Source organism: Mesocricetus auratus, unplaced genomic scaffold, assembly GCF_017639785.1.
Source record: "Mesocricetus auratus isolate SY011 unplaced genomic scaffold, BCM_Maur_2.0 Super-Scaffold_100014, whole genome shotgun sequence".
Lineage (NCBI taxonomy): Eukaryota > Metazoa > Chordata > Mammalia > Rodentia > Cricetidae > Mesocricetus > Mesocricetus auratus.
In genome coordinates this window covers 30,062,763-30,087,154 of record NW_024429197.1, presented here as the reverse complement: position 1 = coordinate 30,087,154, position 24,392 = coordinate 30,062,763, and the positions used below count along the sequence as shown (strand labels likewise).

Sequence of the window (24,392 nt, the reverse complement as noted above, 5' to 3'; positions counted from 1 at the left end):
AGAGAGGCTCAAAGACGAGGGCTTGAGAAAGAAAGGGATGGAGGCCCAGCCTTCGCCCTGCTGAGGGAATTCCTGGAAGGCAGACCCCTAAGGCAGAGGGAACGAAATCATTATGAAGACAGAAGACTCATCTACAGTTTAGTTGAAGCTATGAAAATAGCAGAGGCGGCAACAGAGTAAAGGAAGGAGACGGCAGTCTCTAAGAAATAAGATGATTGAGCCTTGAGAAGGGAAAGGGTATGTAAAGAACTGCTGAAGAAAAACCTCTCTATATGAAGAGAAGAGCAGGTGGTTTTTGCTTTTTGTTTAGTTTTGTTTTGTTTTGGAGGGGAGAGGCTCTGTTGATATTCTTGAGACAGGATCTCACTATGTTATCCTGGCTGGACAGGAACTCACTATGTAGACCAGGCTGGCCTTGAACTCACAGAGATCTATCTGCCTGTGTTTCCTGAGTGCTGGGATTAAAGGTGTGTGCCACCACATCTGGCTGAAAACAGATTTTTAACTAGTTACTAAATCTAATGAAAAGATCTCACTGTGGGAGACTCAACTGGAAATCAACAAAAGGTCATTAAAAACCTTCTGGAGCTGGAGATATAGGTCAGTTAGTGGAGTGCTGCCTGGCAAGACAAAGTCCTGGGTTTGATCCTCAGTACTGCCTAGCCAGGCATGATAAATCAAACCCTGTAATCTCACACTTGGAAGGTGGGGGCAGGAGGATCAAGTTCTAGGTCATCCTCAGCTACACAGTGAGTTCAAGGCCAGCCTGGGTTACAATCAGCCTTAAGAAAAAGAAAGAAAGAAAGAAAGAAAGAAAGAAAGAAAGAAAGAAAGAAAGAAAGAAAGAAAGAAAGAAAGAAAGAAAGAAAGAAAGAAAGAAAGAAAGAAAGAAAGAAAGAAGGAAGGAAGGAAGGAAGGAAGGAAGGAAGGAAGGAGAGGAAAGGAGGAAAGAAGGAAAGAAGGAAAGAGAGGAAAGAAGGAAAGAAAGAGAGGAAGGAAGGAAGGAAAGAAGGAAAGGAAGGAAGGAAGGAAGGAAGGAAAGTTTAAATCATGATGTATACTCCATTAGAAGTAGAAAACAATTAAAACTGGGGTAGATACAGCCATCTCACTTTGGTACACTCCACTGCCTCTGAGAAGACAGCACTGTCCACTCAAAACACTCAGCTTCATGTTTCTAAATGTCCTAGCCTTTCATATTACGTGTGTTCTTAAAATGACAAAGCAAAGTCTACACTATCTCAAAAGTATCTATTTCTTCCCACTGTTCCCAAAACATGTAAGCTCTCTTTTTTACCAAGCTCTAATTCGGATTCTAAAACTGGATCCAAGTTGGTACTTGACTGAAAAGAGTTACCTATTAATGGGAGTTCTATGTGCTTTAAAGATAGAGAACTCAGGAGAGAGAGGCAGATGATCTTGAATTCCAGGCCAGCAGCAAGATCCAGGCACCACCACCCCCACCAAGTACTTAGAAACTGTGCAATGACATGGCATCCAAAGGAAGGTCCTTGGGCTTGGAGGATGAGGGTCTGCCCTTGTATGTTCTACCAAAGAGTTCTGAACTAAGTTGTAAAAAATGAAAATGGAGAGACACAGAGAGAGAGAGAGAGAGAGAGAGAGACAGAGAGAGAGAGAGAGAGAGAGAGAGAGAGAGAGAGAGAGAGACAGAGACAGAGAGAGAGAGAGAGACAGAGACAGAGACAGAGAGAGACAGAGAGAGAGAGACAGAGAGAGAGAGACAGAGAGAGACAGAGAGAGACAGAGAGAGAGAGGGAGGGAGGGAGGGAGGGAGGGAGGGAGGGAGGGAGGGAGGGAGGGAGGGAGTGCATCATTCACATTCAGAATAATGTAGAGGCCAGAAAGCTTTAAAAAGAGTTACAGAAAGCAAGCAAGAGCGAGCACTCAATGACGTTACAGGGTTCCACAGCCTCTAAGGACAGGCTGAAGACTGACCAGACACCTGCACATCAGTTTAGCCAGTTAGGGAGAAGTCTCATCTGTCACATTCAATGCAATTAAATGCAAAACAACTACCTTCTAATTGGACCCCACAATCTGTCCAAAGTATATTACTTATAGAACTACCTAAATTAAAAAGAAACTGATAGCAATCATGAAACCTGTTAAAAATCATAGCTCGGAGTAATCTACAAACCTCTTCAACTCCATATTCATTTCTTCCACCCCTTAATAATCACATCATCAAATGCTCTTTTCTAAGCCTCAGTTCGAGCCCCTTTAGATAATGGGAGCTCACTGTGTGGGAAGACATGAGATGAACCTTACCAAATCAAGCAGTTTCTGGATAAGAAAAAGCAGAAGGGGGTCACAAAGCACCAGTTTTCTACAATCCAAGACTAAATAAAAATAAAACAAAGTCCCCTATCTGCCACACATATAAGTTTCTAGAGGCTAGGCATAAGAAGCATTTTCTCTGTGCCAGAAGAGGCATGTGCTGCGTCTGTCATGCACCCTGTTTTGTTTCCTGTTCTCAAGCTGCTAGGGCAGGGATGGGGTGGAGACATCTACTACCCTATTAGCAAGGTGCTTCTCTAGTACATCTTAGTTCCACTCTGGAACATGACCAAGAAATTCCCATTGGTTAGGACCAGATGCATGACAAAAGCTAAGGCGGAAAGTGCTTTTTTTTTTTTTTTTTTTTTTTTTGAAGACAGAGTTTCTCTGTGTATCTCTGGAGCCTGTTCTGGAACTCGTTCTATGGACCAGGCTGGCCTCAAACACACACAGAGATCCGCCTGACTCTACCTCCTGAGTGCTGAGACTAAAGGCATGTGTCACCACTGCCCAGCTACTTTTTTTTTTTTAAGACAGGATCTCAGACTGTAGCCCAGGCTGGCCATAAACTCTCAGTGAACCTCCTGTCATTACTCTGCCACTGTACCTGTTACTCTTACTGACTATGGACCTAGACTTCCTACAATATGAGGCTAAAATTGCTGCAACCATCTCACTACCACAGGGGGAAGCCATTGGAGAGTAAGTCCTAATCAGAGTAAGCAGAATCTAGAAATGGAGAAGGACTCTAGTGCAAACCAGACCTCAGCTAGACTGTTTTTCTTGACCCATTTTGTGCTGATTTCTTTCATTTTTATCCTAATTAGTACTAACCAGGTGTATGTGGCAATGACTAAATTCTATTAACAAGAAAATGAGGTAAACTCCTCAGCACCTAGCAATTATTATGCCTAACTTTATAATTTGGTTTCATCAATAGCCCAATATTGACATAAAACACTTAAAATAAATCTGGCACATTTTAACATATCATTTCACATTCAAATTGACTTTCACTAACTTCATTCCTGATAAAAATCTGTATTTTGCCCTGTAGAAAGCAGAAAAAAGAAATGATCGTGACTTTTCTACACAACACTAAAAAGCAAGAATAATCAACTCAGAAATTAAGAGTTCTCATTGTATTACACCAGTTATTTAAAAAAACAAACAACAACAAAAAAAAAACCTTTTCCCCAAAAAGAGAGCCATACACAAAATACCCAAACGCCATGTAAAGCCTCTTACTTGAAGCTGGAGAGTGTGTCGAAGAATGGTTTCTTCTAAGGCATGGATCCACTTCTCTCGTTCATCTGCATCACGAGCTGGAACAAAAGATCACAGTTCACTGTGCCATTCCCTCAGCAGGTTCATCTTAAGGAAGTCTATGATTTCTTAACTAGATCCAATATCTAGGAAGAATTACAAACTACTTACAACAATTTTAACAAGAGGAATGATTATATTTAATAAGAAGTAGGTTACTTTTTTCGCAGACCAATGTTCCCATGGAGATCAACCAAAAAAGCTGGGCTGATTATTTTTTAGTAGCTTCATTAACAGATGAATGGGTTTTAAAAGGTGGCACGTATATACAGTGAAATACCAGTCAGTCACTAACAAAAATAAAAACTGTTATTTGTGGCAGCACAGATGGAACAAGTGAAATAAGCCAGGCACAGACACAAAAGCATCATATGATCTCACTCGTATGACCCTCAAACAGCAGAACTCACGGAGGGCGACAGTCTATAGCAGGTTACGAGAGGGTGAGTAGAGAGAAGAGAGGATAGGGAACAGGTAGATTGATGGGTACCAAGTTACACTAACTAGAAGCAGGCAGTTCTGGTAAACTGTTGTGCTGTCGGATGACTGTCAATGCCTGATATGGAATGTCCCTCTATATGCTTCAAATATGCAGTGTTTTTATTGGGTGATGAATAAAGCTGTTTCAGTCAATCGCCAGGCAAAATATAGCTAGGCGGGAAATCCAAACAAAGATGCAGAGAGAAAGAAGGTGGAATCAGGGAGACCACATGTAGCCACTGAAGGGTAACATGTTGGAGCATTACTTGTAAGCCACAGCCTCGTGGTAATTAATAGAAATGGGTTAATTTATAAGAGAGAGCTAGCCAGTAATAAGCCTGAGCTATTGGCCAAACAACTATAATTGATATTAAGCCTCAGAGTGATATTTCATAAACAGCTTCGGGAACTTAACAGCAGGAGAGAAACTAGTCCAGTGGGATCCGGCAAGACAAAGAAAAACTTCCAACTACAAATACCAACAGCAAATATATATATATATACATATACATATATATATATAAAGAAATTTTTTACTATCAAGATGTGATTAATGTCTGCAGTAACAGGTACACTTAGCCTAATCTAAAATAACACAATGTGTAAATGCACCAAGGCATAACATCAGCCCATATGCAGGATCCTGCTTTTATGTATCAGTTAAGAAATAAATTTAACTTAGACAAATTAGAAAAAAAGAAAAAAAGAAAATCAGGTTAAAGCCACCACAAACCAAGATAGGAAGAATTACCAGTCAGCATCTTGTAGAAGGCAAACATCTGGAGGAGAAGGCTGACATTTAGGGATGCTCTTTTCCTGGCAGCATTGTAAATGCCTAAAGAGGAGTTGTATACAGATGATGCCCTTCAAATTTGTCAGTGTGTGTGCCAAGGGTATCTGGGAACTCTACTTTCTGGCTAATTGAGACCAAACCTGAAAGTATTTTTAAGAGAAAAGTTAAAGATAGGCCCCAATAGCACAGCGGTTCTCAACCTGTGGGTTGCAACTACTCTGAGACTAATGATCCTTTCACAGGGGTCACCTAATATCAACAGAAAACAGATATCCACATTACAATTCATAACAGTAGCAAAGAAAATATTTTATGGTTGGGGTCACCATAGCATGAGGAACTGTATTAAAGGGCCGCAGCATCAGGAAGATTGAAAACCACTATACTAACAAAATGGAGTCTGGTAAATTAGACTGTGTCTTGACTGGATCCCAAAATGGCTTCACTTTGGAACTAAGGATAAATCAGAATTAAACCAACTGCCTGGTCATCTGTGTGGTTCAGGAAGATCCTGATACCTGAAACAGACTAAAGAGTCCCCATATTGTTAGTATTCTGGCATCTGGCTATCAAAGCTAGTGAAAATCTCCTCTACAGGATGGCAACTTCATCTTGGTCACTGACTTGTCTGTCTTTCCTTCAGTCTTTCTGTCTGACTTTCTTTCTTCCTTCCTTTGTTGTTTTGATTTGTTTTGAGACAGCGTTTCCCTCTGTAGCTCTGGGTGTCCTGGAATTCCCTCTATAGTAGATCAGGTTGATCTCCAACTCAGAGATCTGCCTGCTTCTGCCTCCCATGTGCTGGTATTAAAGGTGTCGCCACCACTGACTTGTATCTCTATAAACAATTTCTCAAATATATCCAGCACATAAGCAAACACAATCAAATACACATAATGGAGGTGCTGCTGCAGATGCAACCACACATAACCGAAACCAGACCACTAGCAACTCCAGATTATTTTATAAGTAACAAGCTGATATTTTCAATTTTTTAAAATTTATTATTATTGTGTGGGTACTGCATGAACGTCAGAGGACAATTTTGGAGGGTCAGTCCTCTCAACCTTTCCCTATGTTCTAAGGGTTAAATTCAAGTCATGCTGAACCATTTATTTTGAGCCTCATTTTATTTTTAAAATAACGAAATGTGAATTCTCAAATTGAAATATTTTTAATATCTATAATAATGGATGAGTTTAACAGCAGATTAAGTGCAGTTAACAAGACAATTAGAGAGCTGGAAGAGATTATAAGAAGAAGCAGCAGCAGCAGCAGTCAAGGGTATGGAGTACCTACAATGGGCTGGGGAGCCAGAGGTGAAGAGCGCACGCTGCTCTTCCAAAGGACCTGAGTTCTGTTGGCAGTGTCCACATTGGGCAACTCATAACCTCCTGAAACTCCAGGATATCTGACATATTCTTCTGGCCTCTGTGGGCACCTGCACACAAGTGGCGCGCACGCGCGCACACACACACACACATGTCTAAGTAAACAAGAAAGTACAAATGAAGTAGAAAAAAAAAGGTAAGAAAATGTAATATGCCCATAACTGGGATAACAGGGGGAGATAAGGAAGAGGTGAGAAACCCCACTGAGGAAAGAGAAAAACAAGAACAACTACAAGGACACGAGAAAGGAAGAGTCCGTCATTTCCCTGGATTCCTAGCTGGCTGAGGGTCAGGAATTCTGACGACACCTGCAAAGGGCATGATACTCTTTTTGCTAAGAGAAATTTCATGAACAAGATTACGAAACATGTTTACAGTCAAAACGCACGTCATGACCTCTTAGTAACTACACACAGTATAAGTTTTCTGAGAAAATCTTACCACAATTATGAATCATGCCAACACTCAAGATGTCTTACCATGTAGGGCCTATGTGTCGTAAGAATTCCTGACCTTTCTTGTCCTACACTTTATATAATCAGCACACCTACTACACACCTCATAAATCACAAATCACTTTACACACTTCATTTACCATTAGACAGAAATACACCAAAACAGTTTAAATCTTTTAAACACAGCTACAGTTCAAAACCCACAAAAGGTGCTGTGCTCCTAAGAAATTTTAGTTAACCTCTCTCAAGAAGTCTGCACTTCCTTGTGTGTACGGTATCCCCACCCCCCCCCAGAGAGAGAGAGAGAGAGAGAGGGAGAGGGAGGGAGGGAGGGAGGGAGGGAGGGAGGGAGGGAGGGAGGGAGGGAGGGAGGGAGGGAGGGAGGCGAGAGGAGACAGAGAGAGGAGAGAGAGAGAGAGGAGAGAGAGAGAAGCATGATGCCTGTTTGTAATAAACCCCAGCCTTGCTTCATACTGACTTCCTGAAATCCTTTGCTGACACTTGTTGAATCAGGATCTTGACTTCACTTGAATAGAGGTTCTTAAAGCATCACTCAGGAGTCACAGCTGCTCACTGCTAGTGACACTACCTGGCTGGGAAGTTTCCAAAACTGATTAAAGACATTAAGTCACAGATTTCAGAAGCCCTCGAAATCCCAGGCAGGTTATTCACTATAGAATCAAATTTTTCAACAAATACTGAAGGCACTCTCAATACTCCAGAGTAAAGTGGCTGAATAAACCATACAGAACTATGTAGCCGTGTGTGTGTGTGTGTGTGTGTGTGTGTGTGTGTGTGTGTGTGTGTGTGTGTGTGTGTGTGTATCAGGAATGATTTCTTTAGAGAGATTTCCAGACAGACTATTAAATAAAAAGCCAAGTTTTAAAATTAAAGACTGATTCATTTTTAACTGTTTTGTGCACGTTGGGAGATGTGGATCTAGTCTCATTCTTCTACAGTGGATATCCCATTTGTCAGCACCATTTATTGAACAGGCTATCAACTTTCCAGTGTATGTTTTCGACACTTTTGTTCAAAACCAGGTAGGCATGGTGGCTGATGAGTAGCTCATCAAGAAAAAGCACTTGTCATGACAACCTGAGTTTGATCCTTGGAGTCCATGGTAGGAAAGAACCAACTCCTGCAAGCTGCCTTATAACTGCTACATGCATGCTATCGAACACTGCTGCCTAAACTCACACCTAAGGGAGGGGATGCATGTGTGGGATGAGGAAGGAGAGGGGAAAGTCAACAACAGATTCTGGTGGAAAATGCCATAATGAAGTGTGCGCACCATGAGATGCTTAGATTCTCTTGGGATAAAGGATATTAACTGGGACAACTGGTGAAACTTGAGAGTCAATGGACCAGGTGGCATTAATATATCAAAGCCAATTTCCTTACATTAACATTTCTAATGCTAAGGACTGTATTGCACATATGTGGGAAATTTTCCATTTATAGAAATAAAGAACTCAGAAGGTTCTTAATACTCTAAGTTTGAGATCATTTTTAAATTTGTTTTTAGGCATTAACGTTGTTTGTGGCGTGTATGCTTGTGTAGAAGTCAGAGGACAACTTGCAGATGTAGGTTCTCTCCTTCTACCATGTAGGTCACAGGAAAACTCAGCTCATGTTCATCAGACTTGGTGGCAAGTGCCTTTACCCAGTGAAACATGTCACCTGCCAAGATTGAGATTTTTAAATATAAAATTTAAAATAAAACGAACATTATGATAATAAAACAAATATAACCTAAATAAATGGCAACATGACATTCATGAAGAACTCCCATTCTATAATATTCAATTTTAATTCAATTTCTAGACTAAATAAAATTATAATTAAAATTCAAAAATCTGAATTTTGCCAAGCTAGTTCTAAAAGTTTCCTAGAAATGCAGAGTACAGACAACAGAGAACTTCCTGAAGAAAGAGAAGCCTTGTTGGAAAGTCTACTCCAAGTATGAAGTCGTATGAAGAGGCAGTGAAGAAAACATGGATAGTTACTTATCGACCCTCACTGCTAAGCCTGCCCACTTTCTAAGCATGACTATAGTCTGGGCACGCTCCTGCTCTCTGAAGAGCTGCTCCTCCCTATGCAGCTGCCCACAGACTCCACTGCTGAGCCTGTCTGCTTCCACCACCCCAACTCTCTCCTCATCTCATTCACTCCCTCCCAGTAACTGCTTGCTTCCCTGCCCTATGGGGCTTTTCTCACAAACTCCAATAAAACTGTCCAAAGAGAAAATAGTGTGCTAGAGGTGTAGCTCAGTTGATAGCGTTTCCCCTAGAGGCCCTGAGTCCAATAATCCCAGCATACAGAAGGTGGGTGCCTGTGGCCATGTCAGAGGAACTGCAGTCAGCAATGGAGCTTATGGAGTACAGCCCAGCATAGCTTTATGCTGGGCACATCCTGGAAAGGTAAGGCCCCAGGGGATTGTCTTCAGAATGCCCTTTGCTTCCTCCTGCTTGCCACTGTCTTGTTCCTGCTGTCTCTGGCATGGTGTGAATACTATGAGAAAGGATCCCACTGTATCTAGTATAGTATGTTTCATGGGAAAAATCCCACTCCTCCATGGGCAATTTACTTGAAGATCATAATGAAGATGATTTTTCACAAGAGCAATGATGCTATGATTTAATTGACATTTGTGAGTTAGCCTAAAAGATACAGGTGGCTAAAGACAGTAAAGATGATTGAGGAAATGGTTTAAGTTATTCTGCCAATTGTTCCAATAAAAGATACAAAAAAGACAAAAGGTTCCCTTTTGTTAGATGTGAGTTTGCAGAGTATGGGAAATAAGACAAGGAAGTCTCATACATTCTACACCCATGAATTCTGTCTGATCAAAGAAAACAATTATGTTCCTATACCCAAGATTAGATCTGAACTCCTTGGTCATGTAGCTTATAGAATTAACCACAGGTTCCAGTATGTACCTTGAAAAAACAAAGTTGTGAAAGGAAATCAAATGAGTCTATTGTATGTAAAGAAAAACAGATGGTTGGCTAGACCACTTGAGTAAAGTTTTGTAGGAATCTGCTACACTGAAGAAACTTCCAATACAAAAGAAACTGGCTGAAATATACTTGGCTTGCTTAAAACTTTGTTAACTATAAAAGAATTATTGCTTTAGGGTGAATATATTATCGTGGAGAAATTAATAAAAAGAAAAATGTTTAATTATTTGTAGACTTATAAGAAAAACACATAATTTGTGATCATAATGTGATTTCTTCCCATGTAAAGATTTTAATTTGTTTTTTGAAAATATGTAATTTGAGGTTGTGAGGTAATCTTTTCTTGCATAGAAAGTTTTGTCTTGGGAGGTATAAAAGGGAAAAGAGAAAATAAAAGAAGTAAAAGGGAAACATCAGGGAGATGGAGAAGGAGGACATCAGGGAGATGGAGAAGGAGGACATCAGGGAGATGGAGAAGGGGGACATCAGGGAGATGGAGAAGGGGGACATCAGGGTAGAAGAACAGAACAGAAAAAGAAGAGAGTAAGAACAAACAACAGAAAGAATAATAAAATGAAGAATTAAGCTTTGGCCCTCAGATGTTAGTTCCTGCCAGTGTCTGTGTGTCTACCCAGTTGTTCCCCTACTCCATATCTCCAGTTTCTCTGACCTGCTGAGAGCTGGTTCTCTCAGCAGACTGGGAGTCAGGAGGATCAAAGTTCAAGGTTATCCTTGGCTATTGGAGCAAAGATCATAAATACAGTATTCTGCCTGAATGTATGCCTGCAGGCCAGAAGAGGGCACCAGGTCTCGTTACAGATGGTTGTGAGCCACCATGTGGTTGCTGGGAATTGAACTCAGGACCTCTAGAAGAACAGCCAGTGCTCTTAACCTCTGAGCTCTCTCTCCAGCCCTGGAGAAAAGATAAATAAATGGACAAAACAACAGATTAGGAGACCAGAAATAAGTGACACTGTGTATGCAGACACTTGATTTGAGACAAATGTGCACTAGTGTGCAGTAAGGAACAACTCTTCAGGAATAATAATGAAGAAAAATGAAATCTGACACATAAATCAGTCCAATCTTCTTAGTTATTAATTTGAAAGAAAAATCAGAGTTTGAAGTGAAAGAGGAGCCTATCTTTTTAATTTTTCTATAGAAAAAAAAAGCTCCTAAGGGAGACACAAGAACCCTAATTATAAAGAAAAATGACATGAACTGAAAGACCCCCTACCCAGGACCCCCTAGGAAAAGAAAAGCAAGGCCAGGCCGTTGCCTAATGAAAAAACCCAGACCAGGTGCCTCACCCAGCTGGCAGGATGTCAAACAGGATCTGTGGTCACCAGAGCAGTCATGGGACCCGGATAATAATTGCTGAAGCGTGCCAGGGTCTTTTATGTGGCAATACCAGGACACCTAGTCCTTGGCAACTACCCCTGCCCCCAGTTGTGTCTATGATCACCATAGTAGTCATGGGACCAGGATAATAATTGCTGAAGCGTGCCGGGGTCTTTCATAAAGTAATACCAGGAAACTTAGTCCGTGGGAACTACCCCTGCCCCCAAGAAGAGCCAATGAAATGCCTGATACTTATGTAACCATTAAAACTCTATAAATATTGTGCTCCCTACAAGCCCGGTATGCTCTGCACCCGAGTTGCAGCAGCATCCGCAGGCGCCTGTGTACTCAATAAATCACCTCTTCCATTTGCAGCCAGTGGTCTGGCCCCGGTTCTTGGGCAGAGGGCTCGGTTCAGTGCCCGGCGCTTTGATGCCGAGGTCTTTCAGAACTACCCTAAGGGGTGGGGGTGGGGGTGAACTCAAGAAAGGCTCTGCGGTAAGACTATTGCTGAATTTTACAGACTAGTAGGAATCAAAAGCAAAGATGGGGTAGGGGCACAGGTTCTGTGGAGAGGAGGGGCCCTGACAGGAATATCCCAAGCAGAAAGGACAGACTGAAGTAAATGGGTGACTGACTGAGAGAAGGGCAGGTGAGCATCAAAAGACACAGCCCATGCCGTGCTACTTGTACTGTCACTTACCTTAGCAAGCCTCGGGCAGCAGCCAAGTATTTACTGCTGTGTCTCTAAATTAGGGGCTCGGATGAAGTCATCCCTACTGGCTGAAAATTCTAGACTTTACTATTCTGACTGGTTTAATACACATTCTCCAATTCTCCTATGTCAGTAAACAACTTCTGCTTACTGGTATCTGGGCAAGATACCTTTGTATACAATGAGGTGACTGGTTAGTCAATCATAACAAGTTATCTGTTCCTCTGAGAAATACAATAATGATCTACATAAGACACACACCTGCACAGACTGCTCTCCAGAGGGAAAGTGTAAGTTTTTGTTAGTTCTGAGTGAGCTATGCTCATGTTCAAGAGTATGACTTAATAAGTTAGTTACAACAACTCTAAGTACTCACACAGTGAAAGGTGAAAATTGACTTCTACAAGTTGTCCTTTGACCACATATATTCGGACACTAATGTATCCACACACAAACACACATAAAATTAAAAATTTCATGAAAATTTAAAAAATATATAATTCATAAACTATTAAATCAACTCTGTTTGGCAAAGGTTACTGTAAGTCATTTCAATGTCCCACTGCTTATCACTATATCTTAGGCTCCATGGGATAAAAACCAAGATGGCTGGCTCCTGGGTACAAACTCTGGTCTGCTTCCTGACCTTGACCTTATCCACCTGGACCTTCACACATTCCCTATGCCCTCTGCCTTAAGTTTCTCATCTATTTGAGAGGCAGGAATTCAAAGTCAGCCTGGGTTACACAGTGAGTCCCAAACAAGCCTAGGCTACAAAGTGAGTTCAAAAAAGCAAGGATATACATCAAGACCAGGTCTCAAACAAACAACAAAACCCAAACTGAAAATCTATCATATTCACACAGGGGTATCATAGGTAGTTCCCTCAAAATGAAAAAAGATAGCCTGTATTCCAGGGAGATTTCACATTTTGATACCAATCATAAAACGGACACTAGGGACCAAATTCTGATTCTCTGCAAAAGCAGTTTTATGCCCTTGACTTCTGAGCCACCCCTCTGGAGTGGTTATTTTGTTGCATGTTTATTAATGAAATGAGTTTATTGATATCATGGGATTTTTGTATTGTTTGAGAGTTGATTTTTTTTTCCAGATAGTTTTCCCCCCTAGAACTGAACTATGTTGCCCAGGTTGGCCTTGAACTTAAAAGCTTCACCCTTGAATGCTAGGTTTATAGCATTATATAATTATGCCTGGCTCTTATTGACAATGTGAGTAAATACATATAAAATCAGTTTGAATTTCTAAACTTGAAAATGTTAATATACACATGTGTATACAAGTTTTCTGGAGTCATATAATTTTAGAAGACATACAAGGATACTCAGGTTAAGAACTCTGAGAACTGCTGGCATATATATATATATAATATCCTACTGGATTACTTATTACTTCCTCCATTGAATTCTAAGTACTCAGAAAACAGAATTTAGTCAGTCTAATTTGTTACTCTATTGCAAGTACCTAGCAAACCACCTTGCTCATCACATGAGGGATGGATGGATGGAATGAAGGATGGATACTAAATACAACCATTCCTCTTAGGTGGCTCAAAGTGCAAATAACATATGGAATAATCAAAATGTTTTGTTCTGTTGGCGCAGTGGTCAGTCCAGGTCCTCAGCATAGCATGCTGCACCAAAGCTAGCTAACTGAGCCAGACCCCCAGGAGAAGCTATTTTTAGAAGGCAGTAAGGTGATATGGAAAGAAAATGTTCACATGACTAAATCTAAGCCAATGTTTTGATAGTCAGAAATTTTCAGAATTGCGGTTTTAATACGCTGCTTATTATAGAAGTTAGAAGGGAGAACAGATGAAAAGATATATGTGTTTTATATCTTGTGTACCTTTCAATCAAAGCAGATACAATGCTCCAGGCTTATGATCCCATCCTACCCCCACTTCCCTAGGTCAGCTATGTATTCCCTGAGGTCTGGACTAGAATCTGGTCCACATTTTCTTAATTCTGTAACACTACCATTTTCTTAGCAGCAAACTGGTACTCACAATTATACAACAAATGGTCATTTGTCTTCTAGCATGATGCCTTTTCTCAATGAAGCCTCCTGACCAGCCTTGTCTTTGTTTTCATAAAAAGAACTTAAGGGAGGAAGGTTTTATTTTAGCTCAGGGTGCAAGGCACAGCAGGGAAGTTAGGGCAACGGGAGCTTGAAGCAGCGCATCTCATCTGTTCACAAGCAGAAAGCAATGAAGCATACTGCAGCTAAGTTCTCTTCCTCTATTTTATCCAGTCCGGGACCCTGAGCCCAGGAAATGGTCTGCCCATATTTAAGATAAGTCTTTCCACATCAGTGAATGTAATCAAGATAATCCCCCTCCACAAGCACGCCCAGGGGTCCAGGACTCTTCTGCGGTCTGTCAAACTGGCGATTAACACTAACCATCACAAGACTTTGCAGGAGACTGCCCTAACCCAGCATCCTCCATTCCCACTACCTTGCTCTACTGTTTCTTTAGTGTCCTTGTGCCTTTAACATACAAGCTGGTTCATGGTTATTATTTATTGTCCAACTCTCCTGTCACTGGAATATCAAGCTCCACAAAAGCAGGGGTCTTTCTGGGGGGTGGGGGTGGTGTACACCTTTAATCCCAGCACTCGGAGGCAGAGGCAGGCAAATCTCTGTGAGTTCAAGGCCAGTCTGGTCCACAGAGCTACACAGAGAAACCCTATCTCACAAACAAACAAACAAACAAACAAACAAAGCAGGAGATAGTCTTTAACTTCTTGTCATATCCCAACCAGCTAGAATCTTATCTGGCAAACAACTGTTCAACAAAATATTTGCTGAGTGAAAACTGATGACCCACTAAAAATATTACTAAGTGTAGTGCTCTTTTTTGCTTATAATCAAAAGTTACATTAGGGTTCCTTCCTTCCTTTCTTTCTCTCTTTCTCTGTCTCTCTCTCTCTTTGGTTTTTTGAGGCAAGGTCTTACTATGTGGCTCTGGCTGTCCTGGAACTCACTCTATAGAACAGATTGGCCTCAAACTCACATAGATTCATCTACCTCTGCTTCCCAAGTGTTGGGATTAAAGGCGTGTACTACCATACCCAGAAAATTATCTCTAAGAAATTGTTTTTGTTTGATCTTATTAAATCTTCCATAATTGGTTCCTTCAAAGATTTATTAATAGTTATAGTTGAAGTTTCTAAACTGTCAAAATGCATGCAAATATTTACAAATGTGTCTCTCCTTCACAACTTCTGTTTTGATTATCTGAAGCAATATTGTGAGTCTCCAGGACAGAGTTAGCATTGTATTAGACAACTGTGTGTTCATTCAGTCAAAAACAATGAAAACCACGAGTTCTTTTCAATTCATTTACCAATCACATTCTTGTCAGTCAAATTATTCCTACTCAATGAAAATTCCTTGACAAATTAATATGCAAATATAACTAATACTTTTAGCTCCTATACTGCATTAACTTCAGGTTTTAGTGAAGAAGTAAAAGTATCAGTCAGTCACTCTTCCTTAACTTTAAAAAAAAGCAAGACTTTTTAAAGTCCTTTTTCAAGACATGGGAATGTAGGAAATTTTAGGAAGGCTGTGGTTTTAGAGAGTTCACGCAGACATTAAACAGGAAAGTGCTTTGGCAACACAGAAACCAGGAAAGAGGAGAGGGGAAGTTAGTGGGGCAGCAGAAGTGTGAAGGAAATGATAAAGACCTGAGCCAAGTCACAGATTAGGAGGCGGAAGGAGCATGCAAGGGACCAAATGCCACCTGAAGACACGGAGATGTGGAGCAGGAGCAGGCTTCAGCTTGGCTAGTGGGAAAATGGAGGTGCTGGTCCATGACACAGTAGAGCTGGCAAACCCCAGGTGCTATGACACAAGCACAACAACCCTGGCACTGAGGACTCATAAGAGGACTGTCAGATCCAGGCCAGCCCAGCAAGACTGTAAACAGACAAAACACAGCAAAGAGTATACAAGATGAAAAATAAGACGGCTTCAAAATCTTTATTAAGATTTGAAAAGCCTCACTGTCAGAAATGGGCTGTTTTCTGTTTAAAGTGTGTACATGAGATGTATGTGGGGGCATGTGCATTTGGGGAGTACATTTGTATGTGTGCATGAGTGTGTGAGTGTGAGTATGTGTGTGTGTGTGTGTGTGTGTGTGTGTGTGTGTGTGTGTGTGTGTAGTAAGGCGTCTTCCTCAATCACACTCTACCTATTTTTTCAGACAAGGTCTCTTATTGACCTAGAGCCTAACACCCAGCTTTTTGCTCAGATTCTGGAAAGCAGACTCAAGTCCTCATGCTTGTGTGGCAAGTATTTTACTTACTGAGCCATCTCTCCAGCCCTAGAAGTTCTAAGCTAATCGTACATGCCTGTAATCCCAGCCCTCTGGAGGTGAGGCAGGAGGATTTTTATGAATTCAAGGTCAGCTTGAGATACATAACAAGTACCAAGCAAGTCAAAGTCATATAGCAGGCCTTATCTTTCAGAAAATAATAAAAGTTTTACTGAATTTATGAACAAGAAGTATTCAAACTCATGTTATTAGAAAAAATCCCTCTCAGGGAAAAAACAAAGAATGAGAATATATCTTTAATGCATTCTGGGGTCAAGAAGGGAGAATAGGGCGGAGGAAGGTAATTTTAAGAGTTCAAAGCTCACAAGGGGAAATACAGAACACATCAGAAAGAAAAATGTTACAGTCACTTTACTTAGATTAATAGATGAAAGGAAACTAAAAGGGAAAAATCAATGCTTATTTTTAAAAAAATTCAAGAGCAGAGTGTGGTGGCTCGTGCCTATAAACCCAGCATTTAGAAAGAGCAGGGTGTGGTGACTTGTGCCTATAAATCCAGCACTTGGAAAGCTGAGTCAGCCAGGCTATAGAGTAATGTATGCCAATGATGATGAGGAGGAGGAGGAGGAGGATAATAATAAGTAAAATTCAGGAAATCGACTAAAACAAAGCAAGCAACATATGTGAAGATGAGAATTAGCTATGGATTCTTTTTGTTTTTGAAGTAAAATAGATGAGACCTAACTAGGTAATAGAATCCTATCAAGAAGTTATAATAATTGATATATGCTTTTAAATAAAATGCTTATAGAAAATAGACATTCTCCTTTATACACTGTGAGTAGAAAAGCTTTCTGCACATAAAAGAAGAAATGTGCATGTTTCTTTGGAGCAGAATAGCGGGAAGGCATTCTGCATTATCATGTATAATATTCCTTCAAAAGGTTTCACTCTGGCTCCAGTTTCTCCAAGGAATTGTGCTCAGGGCAAAGAGCAGCAAGCCACTTCCTCTATCTTCTATATTTAGCACTAAGCTGTTAACACAATATCTTTGCCTTTCCTTCAGAAAGGATACACTTCTAGATCAAGACTGTAGTTATAATCCTGCACATTCCACAAGCTTCAGCCCTGTCCTGTAGAAGACAACCTAGACACAACAAATGTCACTGATTCAGCACTCATTACAACACAGGGTTTATATTTTTGCCAAATTCACTATGCTTAAACCAATGTTGAACGCCTCCTGCTCCACAATGAGTTTTCGTAGAAAAAGCAGGTTTCTAAACAGAACAAATAACTAAGAGAAGATATGCTGGATTGTTACCCTCAAAAACTTTGAACTGCTCCCTCTGTCAGCGTAAGAAAAGAACTGTGTGGTATGAACAGAACTGAATTAAGATGGAGCACAGGTCAAAGCCTGTCTCCCTTCCTGCTCATCAACTCCATTCAGAGAACACTCCCATGCCTGCTGTGGCCAGGCCCCTAAGCTTTCCTAACAGTTGGTTTCGAATCTGCGAATGCCTTGTGATGATTCACTACCACCTCATCTGACCAGTGTCCCAGTTAACCTTGCCTCAGTGGACCTAGCACAGTGCTGCATCTCTGCATGGATACACACTGAGCACCGAAGACGCCTGGCAACGACCCCAGCTGCTAGCATGAACCCCTGGGAACACTGCAATAGTAGAAAGCATGGGCTTAGAAAGAGGAGACAGCAGCAAAGCATACTCAAAGAGGCTGCAGTATGATAGAAAGCAAGTCAGAGTGACCAGGGGTCACAAGAGAGTTAGGCGTGAATGAGCAGCTCTGTATGAGAATGGCGAATATAAATGTAGGCCCTGCTACTTCCTGCATTTGTGACTATGAATGAAGATTCATATAAGCCTCAAGGTCTTCCCCATATGGTGAGGATAAAACTATCTACCTCATTAGTATGGAAGTAGTCCCGGCAAGGATTATGGTGCCTAGCCTAACATTATGCTGACCTTTAGTGGCTGGTTCTCCACAAGCCCTTATTTTATTCACCAGAGGTTCACTTCACTTCTACTGTGTATTCTAATCACCTTCTCTGGGGATAAAGAAAAATCTCCAATCATCTTCTACAAAGAAAAAAAAGCAAAACAAAAGTCACTTGTCACACTCCTGCCACATCCCTTACAGCACCCACATGCAAGCAGCTGGATCAACAGCCTTTATAGAACCTATACCCGACTCCTCCAACAAGGCATTCTCCTGAAGATGGCTTCACTGCAGCCAGCAGTCTAGCAAGACAAAGCTTTCCATATTCATTTAAATTTGCGCCCTTCTCAAATGTCAGTCAAGTTGTCTTAGGGTCCTCTTAGTTTAATTTTAAGGAAATGTGGGTTAAGGATGTAGCTCCGCTGGTAGTATGCTTACTGAACATGCACAGAGCTGTGGGGTTTGATCCCCTGCACTGCATAAATAAAGCAGGTATGGTGGTGTACACTCCAATCCCACAACTAGGAAATGAAAGAGAATCTGAAGTTCAAGACCATACTCAGATAGCAAGCTTGAGGTAAGCCTGGATACATAAGGAACACACACACACAAAGCAAGTATACAATATAGCTTTAGTTCTTATGATAAACTGATGTTACATATGGAGTGTATCAGTAAGAATATAATGGTCAAGAAAGCAAACGTTCATACCCTGAATATGTAAGAGTTAATAAAGGGGCTGAAAAGAAACCGCAGCAGAATTAGGCAATCTGAAACTTAAAAGCAAGGATCAGTGCAATCCAGGCATTATCAGAATGCCAAGGTTTTAACTCATCTAACCCATAATACAAAAGGTATCAGAAACTGTGTGCAACCCAGAAGTTGCTGCTGGAATAATTTGAAATTAGTTTCTTAATCTGTGAATTTCTCTCTGTTCATCCCTTTTAACACTGATACCCTGGTTCCTTGTGTTACAATACACACTCAGGTACTTGTTGACTTCACAAAAAGAAATCAATTTTTTAAAATAAGAGGATGATCTGGGCAGTGGCTGCATACCCTTAATCCCAGCACTGAGGAGTCAGAGGCAGAAAGATCTCTGATTTGAAGCCAGCCTGGTCTACAGAGCAAGTTGCAGGACAGTCAGGGCTACACTGAGAAACTCTGTCTAGAAAAACCAAAAAGAGTGGATGGAATAAACTGAACACTAGCAATCAAGTTACTGTAAAAAGAGGGTAAGTTCCTTTCATTGTGTAGCTTTACTCACTCTTCACACCAACTAAGAAGATTGCTCATTAAGATCCACAGGGTCCCTCCCAAGGTTACATAAGCAATAGCAATTGCTTGGGACACAAATTGATGGCTCCTGCAGGTACCTCTCCAGATGCAGCTTCCAAGAGTCACCGCCCATTCTGAGGTGGGGCATTCCATGGCACAGCTACCACTTAGTTACCTCAAATGAACTCTGCTTCACTCGTTGCTCTGCCATGCCCTCCATAGCATGGTGCAGTGACGCTGCTGAAGCCAGGAGCTGAAATAAGGATCCCTCCCTATGAGCTGTTGTTTCCATCAGGCATCTGGTCACCGCTACAGACGTTACTAACAGCCACAGGATGACTTGTTCTTACACACACATAGGACTGGAAGGGTAATTGGCATCATCCTTACTTACTCTCCCAGATTGTCACATTGACATTTTACATCAGCAATTAAGAAAAATGAATTGTGGAATAAATTGTAAATTACTAACAAAAATAAAACTGGGTTGGAGAGGTCTAACTAGCTACTCACTGTACCAGAGTCCATAATTATAGACTTGAGAAGATTGTAATTTCAAATATTTAGGGAGGATCATGAACAGAAAGCAAATTAAGAAGAACATAGGTACACTAGTGAGATCTAATCCTCCCACAGTAATATAACAAACTCCCAACAAATGAATCCAGCCCTATCCACCCTACACAAACATCCCAAGCACCACTGAAATTATAACAGCTAATTACAGAATTAATTACAGCTGATTTACTTCCCTTACATGAACTGTGTTGTAGATTTTTGTTTCAGAACGGTTGCCATATAAAAATCAGAAACACAAAACTACAGAGGCACTATCTCAAGTCAAGACAGTACCATGTTTACCAGTGATAATGCTGATGTTAACTGCTCTCCAAGCAGGAGACACTTTAACCTATAGCCATGCTTTAGTCTGACAACCTAGTATCTATTCCAGACAACTGACCATGCAGGTGTGTGCAAAGCTGTTAGTTAGTATACTGGAGACATCAATGCACTGACATACTTGACCAATAGGACTTTTTTTAATAATTTATTTTTATTTTATTTGCATTGGTGTTTTGCCTGCATATATTCTAAATGAGGGTGTGAGATCTTGGAGTTACAGTTATTAGCTGCTATGTGGATGCTGAGAATTGAACCTGGGTCTTCTGGAAGAGCAATCAGTGCTCTTAAACATTGAACCATCTCTCCAGCCCCCCCATAGGACTTTTTCATCATTAGCTTGTATAATAATTCTGCATTTTAATAAATAATCCAGCCTTAATGGGCTGAGTTGAAGATGTTGGCTATCAAACCAACCACAGACAACTGCTTCCACTGAGACTCACAGAGTTCTAAGTTAGGCTTCTTTTCAATGCTTACAAGTGTTGTATTTTATCTTAGGAAACTTTTATTACTCTAAAATACATCCAAATAAATTTATACTGTTTAAAGCTTGTAGTGTTTAAAATATGTCTTCAGTAAAGCCCTCCCCATTTGAGATAGAGCCTCACGTAAGCTGACTTCAAATTTATGACCCTCCTGCCATCATGCCCAGCTACATAAATTTCCATCTTTTTAAAAATTAAAAAAAAATTTACATATCAGGTTTGCCAAATGCAAGACACCCCTTCAGTACAATTAGATTAACCATATTAGGGGCAATCTATGATCAAGGCTAAGTCACTTGAATCTGCATCTCTCTCCTCTATACACGATCCTAGAGTTGTGGGAGTAAACTGGAGCACATGTGCAAATGCTGTTCCAGACGCTGAATCTCAAGTTTTCAATGTATTAAAGTCATTAGAGAGGACCCATTCCAGAGGTTTTGGCTCATAAGGTTCAGGAGATGCATTCTGTCTACAAACACACTTTAGAACCACTGACCAGAAGGATCTGAGAACAAAACCTGGCTCTTCCACTTGGGCTTCCTAAAACTCAGTTTCTCCAGCTCTAGAAACAAAGCTGTCTGTGATTATGGGTTTAGCAATTACATAAGTGGTGTATACTTTGCTGAACAATGAATGGTTCATATCAGTTACTTGGTAGCAACCCGATAGTTGTTACGAACACAGCACTGCTACTGCTTCTAAGTAATGGAACACAGTAACGTTAAGGGTATGGTATTTTATATTTGCATTCAACTGAATTGTTATTTGAAGGTCCTCCTATTTTATATTAATTCCTTCTTGATAAAATGACAGCTCGTGATAGCTAGGTGACTTATGTCTATAACAACATATCATGAAGGCCTTGGTTTGATCCTCAGCACCTCATAAACCAAACAAGGTAAGGCAGCCCTGAAATTCCACATCTCAGGATGTGGAGGCAGAAGGATCAGAAGTTCAAGGTCATCCTCTCTGGCCATAGATAAAGTTCTTGGCTAGCCAAGAATTCAGGAGAACCTGTCTCAAAAGATAAAATACTAAATATTGTGTTCAGTTTTCATTTTGCTTTATATTAGCTGTGTGGCCCCTAGCTTCCTTACTTATAAAATAAAAATGCCATGTGCTGCATAACTTAATAAAGGTAGAATTCCAAATAATGTCTTATATAAACATTCAATAAGCGTTTGCTATTATTATCCCAATAGCCATAATGTTATAAATCATTACATAGAAAATACAACTTCATAAGCCAGATATAGTAGCTCACCCCTGCAATCCCAGCACCTGGGAAGCTCAGGCAGACAGCTAAGTCATTCAAGGTCATTCTCAGCCTCATTTTGAAGCCAGCCTAAGTTGCATGAGATCTTGTCTCAAAATGAAGACAAAAAAAAGTTACAACTTTATTTGAAAGTAAAACTCAAACAACTGGACTTTTTCTAATCATTAAACTACAGACCATCGTCCCTTCTATTAGTCTGAGACATATGAAATGCTGATACGAGACTACTTTTGATCTATAAAAACAACAATTTCAGATGGTTAGTTTCTGGGCTGGGAATATGCCTCAATGGGGTAAGTGCCTGCCACACAAGCACAAAGACCAGAACTTTAGAAGGTGAGATAGGCAGTTCCCCTGGGCTTGCTGACTTAGCCACCAGACTAGCTAATATGTGAGAGAGAGACCCTTGGCTCAAAAAAACAAGATAGTAATAAAGACACCTGATGTAGACCTGGTTCCACATACAAGCACAGGCATTTGCACACACACATGCACACACGCATGCACGCACACACGCACGCACGCACGCCTCTATGCTAACTTCACTGATTGCGCTTCTCAGGCTGCTGGCATCTATCCTGTTTGACCTTAGCTTTTGCTCCCTGTGATCGCCTAAACAGACAATAGATACTACTGCCAATGTTTTTAACCAAAGATTTAAAAATCAAAGACTTTATTTAGCTCACAAAGGTACAGTTTGGCCAACATGATTTCAAATATGGAAATTCTACATACTCATTTTCCAATGAATAAGAAAAACAAAATCTGACTTCTCTTGAAAAGAAGGGGAGAATGTGGCAGCATTCACCAAGTCTAACCAAAACCTTAACCATCTGGACCAAGTACAGCAGCTGCCCCTTTCCACAATGCTCGTCTTTATTATTATCCTTACATTTTATTTCACGCTGTATGTGTGTGGTGTGCATGTGTCTATGTGTGCCACAGCACACGTGCAGAGGTCAGAAGGCAATTTTGGGGAGTCTGTTCTCTCCTTCCATCATGTTGGTTCCAGGAATTGAACTCTGGTCATGGACATGCAGAACCCAAAATGCAAGTCTTTGTCTAGCTTTAAGCCTACTTAGTCATTCAAACATTCAACCTCTAGTTCTACTTAATAGCAATATGCTAATAACTATCTTCATTTGCACTTGATCTCAGACTCAGTTCCCACCATCTCTGTATCTCCAAACTAAATTCCTCAAGACTCTAGTTCTAGACTGTTTCAGACGTGACAAAGTTCAATCGTGAACCAAGCAAAGAGCACCATTACTACTAAATGCCGCTCCCTCGTTTCTAACGAGTCACCAGCTCCTGTTGATTTACCCATTACAAATGTCAGTCTATTCCTCTTTGCTTTCCCGATTACCACTGCTTTATACCTGTTCAGAGCCCCATCACCAGCCACAGCTATTTCACTACAGACAGACTGTCTATCCTCCTAGCCAAAAGCAATGTCTGCAGCTGTGCGGTAGGTCCCATCAGCTCTTGCCTTATCCAGAACACTGAGCCAACAACACCCCCTCAACCTCCACCACCCCATCCCTTCTCTCTCCATCAGCTCTTCCTCATCATGGAATCACTGTTGTCAGCACAGAAACATGCTGTCGATGTTTCTTTTGTCCTTAAACATAATCAAAATCTCTCCAAACTCCTATGGTTCGAAATCCCTTCTTCTGCTCCTGCTATCAGCTCAGTATTTGAAAGCACTCTGTCCTGGTTTACAGCGGGTCTTCTCGAGGGTTTCAAGACCTCCTCATGATTAACTCCATCATGACATCATCCCTTCCTGCTCACTTCCCTGGTCTGTCAGCGGCGTCTGGCACAGCTGCTGATCCCTCCCCCTCCTAGAAAGCACTGTCTCCAGATTCCACTTGCTTCTGTGCCTTTTTGTCACCAGTCTCCCTTGCAGACTCTGCCTCATCCTGAGGCCTCTAAAATACATGTGCAAGTGCCTACAGCTCAGTGTTTGGGCTTTTTTCTTTCTACAGCCATAAATACCATCTTTGTGCCAGAGAGTTCCCAGGTTTATTTTGCTAACCAGAAAACTTCCCCTGAATTCCATATCCAAACTACACATTCATCGTCTTAATCAAATTCTCCTTTCTTCCAAACTAGTTCTTCTCAGAATCATCCTCTTCAGTTAATGGAAACGCTGTTCTTTTTACCCCAACCAAAACTCTCATTGTCAACCTGAACCTGCCTTTCCGTCATATAAATAAATACATCACTGGCGGATCAGTGATGGCACACTCCTTTAATCCCAATACTAGGAGGCAGATGCAGGTGGATCTCTGTGAGTTTGGGACCAGCCTGGTTTATACAGTGAGTTCTAAGATGGCCAGGGCTGTTATACAGAGAAACCCTGTTTTGAAACATGAAACATGAATATGACTTAGCTTACATAAAAGTAACTGTTATGCAACAATATG

The 24,392-nt window shown here is 40.9% G+C and overlaps 1 protein-coding gene across 4 annotated transcripts in view; it reads right to left on the bottom strand.

Annotated features, from left to right (window-relative positions):
• The window catches only part of Osbpl9 (oxysterol binding protein like 9), a 129,234-nt gene that overhangs the window by 63,457 nt on the left and 41,385 nt on the right, over positions 1-24,392 (bottom strand). For all 4 annotated transcript variants that reach the window (XM_013114891.3, XM_005072121.4, XM_005072122.4 and 1 more), the window contains exon 4: positions 3,547-3,623. In XM_013114891.3, the coding sequence (XP_012970345.1) occupies positions 3,547-3,623 (77 nt within the window). The remainder of the gene's footprint in view (positions 1-3,546; positions 3,624-24,392) is intronic.